We start from the raw sequence: 7955 nt of genomic DNA, 5'->3' as shown, positions 1-7955 counted from the left end.
ATCCTGAGGAGGATCCGAATGACTCGGCGTCCTTCCCATGGTTTCTACATTGGGTGGAGAGATGCGATGAGGTTTGGTTGGATTTCCTCTTACGGACTCAACGAAACTAACCGTTATCAGGCCCAGGAACTCGTATTTTTTATGGAGCATCCTGGGGTGCCCACGGCACCGCCGCCGTGTTCATTGGTGACCTTATGGCATATGAGCAACTTCGGCCGACTTCGCAGGAAGTGTGGAATCAACGCACGCACCTATATTCGACACGTTCTCGCCCACGCAGAGGTCACTTTGCCGCGCGATGACGCTGACAGTCAAAAGGTTCGCTATCTTCGAGTGTTCCTTGAGCAAAACTTGAAAGGAGCACAGAGCCTTGAGGATGGCTTCGTGGTTGTCTATCAAAGGTGTACCGGAAAACGAATCAACAGTCGTGAACGTATGTAATTTCGCTTGCGGAGGTGCAAGTACTCACTACTCGTAACATAGACTTGATGCGCGTGCGCGGTAGAAACCTGTAACGAAGTCATATTACGCATATGCATAATCATTACTTGCATACCTGAGAATCGGGACCGATCGAGGGGTCGATAACAAAGCATCCTCCGTCCCAAGGTAGGTTCTGGCACTCATGTCATGGGTCTGCGTTCGTCGAGGGTCGAGCGGGAACCGTGGCCTGCGGGAGGCGTGGTGCGTGCCATTGCAAGGACAGCAGCCTTCTCTTGACCTGGAGCATGCTGACATCTGAATGCAAGCACGGCCAGGACCCAGAGGCAAACGTGGTGAGAGGAAGCCGATCCTATCACGATCGCTCACGAAACGTGCTGACGAGGTAGCGCGAGCACGTTCGACCGCTGCCGAGGAAGAGCATGGATTGCGCCGACATGGAATGCAGGCACGTCCAGCAATTTCAAGATCGTAGCCAAAGTTCAAGTTGAACGTGGAGACGATGGAGGTAGCCAGAGATAGCCGACATCGAAACCGATGGTGGCGGCATCCGAATGGTCGACAACTTCAGAATCCAGAGAGAGATCGATAGGTCGCTGCTGGCGGCATCATGTGACCACTCACGCAGACGAGGGATTTTCCTTCTAGTGCTCCCGCTGCTTGTTCCTCTCCACTGGTTTTGCTTTGTATGCACTCCGTGATCATAATGAAACTCGATTCCTCATCCCTGGCGACTATTTGTGAACTTTGCTTTCATATTACGACTCACCGCGCCTTTCTCGTTCCGAGATTAAGCATGAACATGCAGCGTCCAGTGTCATCCACTGCGAATTTTCGAAACAAACCGCCGGTGAGGTTTTACCGGTCATCGAACATTTGTGGTATCAGAACGACCTCGAATGCATGCAGGGTCGCTTTCTCTGAGCGTATACGCCAGCGCTACCAGCGCTTCGGTTGCCTCCAAGAATGGGCCGCGTATAGCAACCACAAATATCCTGCCAATGAGTTCGCTAATCTGTTTGACTGTTGCATAGTTTCAATGCGGTGGTGTTCTGATTCAGCGTAGGGACAAGCTCCGTGTGCTCTTGGACCAACGAAATTATCTTCGGAATGTGCGTGATAATTCGTCAGTTCACTTGCAGTATCCACAAACCACTACTCACTGATCAGCGCGGCGTAAACGGTTCCTGCTCCTCCGGGAGATGAAAGAATAACACGTCGTAAAGAAAATCGTATATCTGTATAGGCGTCATCATCGCCGCCAACACTGGGTAGATGTCGGCCAGTCAATGTATCGTCACAGAAGCTTCTCGTCCGCCAGTCCAACTGCCGCGATGTTGCATCACAAGAGATGCGCAGCTCACTCATGGAACAAAGGGCAGAACACATCTCGAATATGCGTCATCATCGCCGCCGACACTGGGTAGACGTCAGCCGTCTAGTCACTGTAACGTTGGGAAGTTTCTGGTACGCCAATTCAACTGCCGCGATGTCGCATCGGAAGAGATGTGCAGCTCACTCATTGAATGCAGGACAGACCACATTTCAGATATAGACCTCACTACACATCGCGCGCAAGAATTGCCCATTTGCTCAGCTCCTGGCGGCACATTCATTCACTATTATATGAAAGTCTACATTTGCATCGGTTTGAATCCTATCTTGTATCTTTCCTGTAGCTGGACTCTGATCTCGTGTCCCCTGGATCTGGCGGTTAGTCCTAATTTACGTCTTTGTTCACGTGCCCGGATATATCACATATAAGCGGCGTAAACCGCGGGTTTTCCCTTGGCGACCTTTCTCCCTTCGCTTTTACCTCCCTCTAGTTCATCCGTCAGTACGTTCAAGTTTCCCTTCCTGGATATGGATCCTCATCCCAGGTTCTACCAGGCTTTCCGCGATGGCCGCTCACAGTAGCACTGCTTATACCATGGGAGTCGGTGACGGTGTGTACCCCGGTCCAGCACGCTGTTCGACGAGGCTGATCACCGGCTGCAGGTCAAGGCCGCGGGTACCCCCACGGCCTTGTAGGCTTCCATTGCAGGGGCTGCGCCGAGCTCCATTTCCAGGTTCCGCGACTGGTGGCAGATAATGCGGATCTTCGAGCAGCCCTGAATGCCGTGCAAGCATTACTCGAGGCGCAGGCCGTCGCCGCCACGAACGTCCTTGAGCACCTTCGGGAGGTCGCTTACGGGCACGCCGCCCCACCAGCCCCGGCTCCTGCCGCCGCGGACCTTCTTCAGGCATCTCAGGCTCCCGCCGTCGCGTATGTCGCCGAGCTGCCAGAGGATGACACCGTAAACGTCGTGAACGTCGACGCCAATGTGGCCTAACCGTTCATCCTATTCGAAGTCGCGAATCATCTCCCCATTGCTCTGTGTTGTTGCGTCGTAGTCGTAGCCCTTTCTGATATATTGCTTTCGTGCTCTTGCTGGCGTGTTTAATGTCATTTACGTGGTTCCCGCAAAAATCGTTGTTCAACGCCGTCTAGCCCCTTTCGAAGTGCTGGGAATTGGTTTATTGGTTTCGTCACGTGCTGTCTGAGACGCCTCTGGCCGCGGCAATCCGGCGACTCTGAACTGTAATTGCGCAACAAGCCAGCATCACGCCTCCAACAACGATAATCCCTGCGCCTTCCCGGTCCAGGGAATATCGTCTGCAAATAGCATAGCCTGCGAACGCCGCACTCCTACGTGTCGCGCTCTGCTCGCACTGTTTTGCCGCATATATGCATGTCGCAAATTAGTCGAGGTGGGCGAAGAACGTGAACTGGCTACTGGTTCAGATATTGCGTCGGCTTTTCACCACTGAGTTTCTCACCTCGTCATCAATATGACCCGCAAGAACACTCGTAATACGGTCCTCGCATCGCGACAACAATCCGCAAGACGACCTGAAGCGTCATCGTCTACGGTGAAGAAACGCAGGACTCCGCCGGCAAACGTCTCCGATTCCTCCCTCACGCCTCTTACCAGCGACGACGGCGAGGAAGGTCCTCAAAGAGCCAGCTTCAACGAGTTCCCGGATCCTTCAAACCTTTGCGTCGTCCCAGCTCGCGTGTTTTCCGTCGGGGACGCCTCTCGGCTGTCCACCAAATCCCTACAATGTCCCATCATGCTCGATCCCTCTGCCAATCACGCAAGTCGCTTATCTCCGTCGGGGTCCGCTGCCAGCATGATCTCTCCTACTGGAACACGACATCCCCCCGCCACACGCGAGAGCTCGGATCATACAAGTAAGTGCTCTTTCAGCTTTCGTGGTCCACTGGTCTTAATCACCACGCAGTGCCTGATGGGGCAATCAAGGTTGGCCCTCCATCGAAGCGACACATCTTCGTACCATCGACGCGCTCGACGCATTCACCACCGCTCAACCGGGATCTTGCAACAGAAACGCGCAATCAGACCTCCAACAACGTGTACATGGATGTGAACGGTATGGGCTCGTCATGTACGTTTTTCTGCTGCTTCTAGAATTCTCACTGATTTCTCTATAGCGCAGGACAGTCTTGACTTCAAACCCGTCAAGAAATGTCCATCGCGTAAGCGCAAGAGCCTCCAGAGCCCCAATTACTTGGAGCGCAAGCGCCCACGCTACCTTCCATCGACGACAAGACAATCGCAGCCCGGTCGTCCCGCAAACTTCCTAGTTCCCTCACGACCACCAGCTATGAGGGTCAATAACCTGCCCATTGATCGAACACTTGACGATTCAGGACCGCAGTCGGAAGAGGAGCGGCCGTTGCCAAAGAGAACAGCTGTTTTGCAGGGTAAGCTCTTTGCATAATAGCGGACTCTTCGGACACTCAACTTACATCATTTGAGCAGAATCCCGAGTCGGTTTGACGCGACAGCGTCGCGAAGTACCTGGTTTAGCTGCGGAATCATCTTTGCATCGCTCTATCACGAGCCGACAAGGAATCAGCCGAAACAATGAAAGTACGTGCTCCTGCCTCTTCCAAGTTGGTTGCGGCTCGCTAACGCTTCCATGCTAGGATCCGAATTGTTCTGGATCGAGCCATCCATGATTCGAAGCTTAGACAGGGTGTATGGTTCGTCGTCATAGTTGCTCGTGTCGTATGTATATGCATATACTGATTTTCCAATAGATCCTTTGATCAGGACTTTACTGCTACCTACCGAAGCCGCAGGCGACGCACCATCTATGACCACCGACGAGATGTGCATCGAATCACTATCGGAGCAGGCACGTTTCCGCTCCCGTGCCCTCCGTCGCTTCCACCCTTGGGACGGTCTTGGTTATCGCTTTTGCCCGCTTGGCTTCCCTTGCTGGGATCTAGCGCTGGGTACCGTCGCGTCTGAAATCGAGTCCAACCCCGCTGTGGTCTTGCGTGGTGGACATTTCTGGGCCCCTGACCCGTATCTCCTCTTTGAGGAATTCGACACCGGTGCCGCAACTGCGACACTTAATTATATGCGTCTCCACCCGGCGCTCTTCAATGCATTCAAGCGCGTTTCCGCCGCTAAGACGGCCCTCGACATCACGGAGGACGCTGAAGCAAGCGGGAGTACGTGCTTATCTGGCAGGCTGTGGAAGCACTGGATCTTAGGCCCCGACATCTCAGCCGTCCTATCCCCGGACGTCCGGCAAGCAAAGCTGCCGCGGAAGATCAACGAAGTCACGAAAATTCTTCGCATGAGGGCGTCGATTGGACTGTCGAACGAGCTCTTGTTTGACGACGCGCCGCAACGCCATACGCATCCCCAAGCTTTTCATCCGAACGTGTTAGCTTGGTGGAACGAACCCCTGGAGCCGTTGTTCATCCAGAATCCCACAGTCATGGCATTCATTCTTTTTGAGCTATGCAATGTTCATTTTGCGCTGGAGTTCCGCTCACTCGATGCGAAATTGACCAAGCAAAACCCCTGTGACCGAATCCTTTTCATCATTCCTTTCCTCGGCGACACCCTCGGGATTCCGGTTTCTGCTCCGCGTGCCGAATCCGCTTGGGATTTTTCAAGTGGACTGGACGGCTTTAGACGCTTGCTGCGAATGGGAGAAGTTATGCGAGACTGGAACTGGCAGGGCGCGGCTGTGCTTCCGTCCGATGTTCGAGCAAGCTTGCAAGACTTATCAAAGACGACCTCTGTTAAACCAAGTGCAATACGCGCCTTGGAGGTCGCCCTTTGCCTGGCATATTGTCGTGCATTCGTCAAGGTCTTCGATCGCGCACCCATACTACCACGGCAATTCCCCGACCGAGACTTCTTACGGCGCCGAGGACTCCCGCTACCAACGGCTGGTAACTAGGCAGGTTACCATCAAAAAAATTCACCTTCCATTGTGCTAACCTATTTTGGAAGGTTTGCTGGATGACCCGCGAATCAAAAGACTTTGCTCGGTTGTGCCGTCCACATTTGTCTTCGCCATGGTTTATTCCCGACGCGCGTTCAAGCAGTCTCCGAAGAAAAAAGTCAAGCGCAATTTTCGACTGCAAGAAGGTCCTAAGTTGTCAAGATTTGCGCCCCTTCCCCCTCCTAAACCAGGTCAACCAAATCCAATCGCATTCCTTCCTGGCAATCGCACCCTATCCCAGCTTCCTGCTTCACCTCAGACCTGGCTCGAACACGCTGAAGAAGACGAAGATGGAGGAGGATGGTCTTCGCCGAGAAGTTTCCGTGCTTCGTCGCCCATTTATCACCCTCCCCCACCCTGCACCGAAGAGGAGTCGAAGAAAGCACGAGCCAAGCAATATAGACTGAAAAAGCAGAGAAATTCTGAGCGCTGGCAACAAGTTACGATCCCGGAGCTCATAGAGCCGTACATGGACTACATGCGCCTCACAGAGAACAGACGCTCCGAAGATCAAGCCTCGACTAAATGCCGCTGTCAAGATTCCACAAGCAAATTCCCGCTCCTAGTAGTATTCTGGGATCGTAAGTGGTTATCGTCCTCCACGATTCCGCACTAACCTATCTTGAATTCAGGTCTTGAGCAACGCGAACTAGCTCTATGCAATTGCTCTTCAATCGCACACCAGCTCGTCCTCGAAGGTCTTTTCCCATGTGCTCCGCTGCGACCCACTCTTGCTGTAGACATCAAGCTATTGGAGTTTACCAGGATTTTGTTCCTGCACCTCGCCCCCAATGTCACGGCCTGGACGGCTACGCTCGAGTTTTTTCTGGAGGGTAGAGGATATAAGCTCCGTACGAGGGTATGGCATAGAATCAATCCGTTCCTTTCGAGGTGAACTGATCCAAAACTTTCAGGATACTCTTCGACGACGTTATGGTAACGCACTTAAGTGGTTCACGCATTTGGTCAACGAGGTTGCGAAGAGGACAGCCAATGCAGTAGAGAGTGCGCTAGTTTTCCTGGAGAAGAAGGCTAAAGGGTCGTCTATGTTCCCCGCCGGTATGTGGATTCCTATATGCGGTCGCAACGTGTCCGCTCAAGTGACCTCTACTCTCAGCCCCGACAGTCCTTATTTCTTCCCCTCATCCCCTTACCCCTGAGGATGTTCCCTCTGCCCGCGAAATCAGCAATCCTCCTGTCCGGACGTCCGCGTCGACAAACACCGTGCCTGATGCCATGCCCAGTGGCGGTAATTGTCCTCCTGCTTCCCACCAGCGCGACACTGGGGTGGTTGAATCATCTGCTGAATCTTGCGCCCCGGACGTCACATCTCCCGACATCGAGCATGCGCCCAGACCACTTGCTTCTGCTGCTGAATCTGGCAGCCAGGCTGCCACATCTCCTGAACTCGGGCATGCAGCCAGGCCAGGCCAGTACGCCAATGGCGATCGGCCGGGCCGCTATCTGCAATCACGCTGCATTTTATGCTTTGGTGGCAAAACTGGCCATGATCCCTCAGCGACGTATGTGTCATTGCCTTTTGTTCGGTGTGTACTCTAATGTTCCTCGGCAGTGTTGATGTTATAGCTTGCCTAGACGCATGCTTTACGCAGAAGAGACGATCCGGCCTTCGTGATCCTCAGCATATTCATCCATCAAGTGTGTTTCTGTCGGACGCGGAGGTGGCGGACATGGAGGCGACAGTTGAGCGTTTGCGCCCCAGCAGACCTCGCCCGAAGCAAACGTTGGAATTGCCCTCAGACTCCTCGCCGCATTCGAGGAAAGGCAAGCGCAAAAAGACGGAGACCGAAGTCGAAACCGACAAGTGCGAAGGACCCCTGCGGGTCCCGAATTCCGTTCTCGATGGCTGCGAGGCCTCTTTCAAGGCCGCCGACGAGGAACGAGAGAAGGCTAGCACAAAGTTCTTTGACGACACCGGATTAATGGCCATCATGTGCCGTCACGATCGCGTGCTCTGGCTTGCCAACATCACGACAGCGGGCGAACGTCAACATTACGCTCTGGCCCTCCTTCACAAATACTTCCAACATATCCCTACCTCTTATCGTGTCGGTGTTCTGTACGATATCGGCTGCCAGCTTCATCGCAGCTGCTACAAATGGGGATTCTTGCCTGAAGTGAGGGACCGCATCCTGTTTTCAATATCGGTCTTCCATGCGTACAACCATCAATGGCCA

At 53.5% G+C, this 7955-nt stretch overlaps 3 protein-coding genes across 3 annotated transcripts; all 3 read left to right on the top strand.

Moving 5' to 3' along the window:
• Positions 1–2341: 2341 nt before the first annotated feature.
• PUNSTDRAFT_138228 (uncharacterized protein) lies at positions 2342–2774 on the top strand (the record flags this gene model as incomplete). Its single annotated transcript, XM_007387909.1, has 2 exons — positions 2342–2387; positions 2440–2774. The coding sequence occupies 2 exons, from the start codon at positions 2342–2344 to the stop codon at positions 2772–2774; spliced, it is 381 nt and encodes a 126-aa protein (XP_007387971.1).
• Positions 2775–3273: 499 nt separating this feature from the next.
• On the top strand, positions 3274–5712 carry PUNSTDRAFT_47263 (uncharacterized protein; the record flags this gene model as incomplete). Its single annotated transcript, XM_007387908.1, has 5 exons — positions 3274–3676; positions 3727–3891; positions 3938–4210; positions 4436–4492; positions 4550–5712. 5 exons carry the CDS (start codon positions 3274–3276, stop codon positions 5710–5712), a joined length of 2061 nt encoding a protein of 686 aa, XP_007387970.1.
• A 703-nt stretch (positions 5713–6415) lies between these two features.
• Positions 6416–6722, top strand: PUNSTDRAFT_40420 (uncharacterized protein; the record flags this gene model as incomplete). Its single annotated transcript, XM_007387907.1, has 2 exons — positions 6416–6608; positions 6649–6722. Coding segments are annotated over 2 exons (267 nt in total), but the record flags the coding sequence as incomplete, so codon positions are not given.
• Between the last annotated feature and the right edge of the window lie 1233 nt (positions 6723–7955).

This window comes from Punctularia strigosozonata (genome assembly GCF_000264995.1).
Source record: "Punctularia strigosozonata HHB-11173 SS5 unplaced genomic scaffold PUNSTscaffold_15, whole genome shotgun sequence".
In the NCBI taxonomy this organism is placed as follows: domain Eukaryota; kingdom Fungi; phylum Basidiomycota; class Agaricomycetes; order Corticiales; family Punctulariaceae; genus Punctularia; species Punctularia strigosozonata.
The sequence above is the reverse complement of the archived record's forward strand: the minus strand, read 5'-3'. Positions and strand labels throughout refer to the sequence as shown.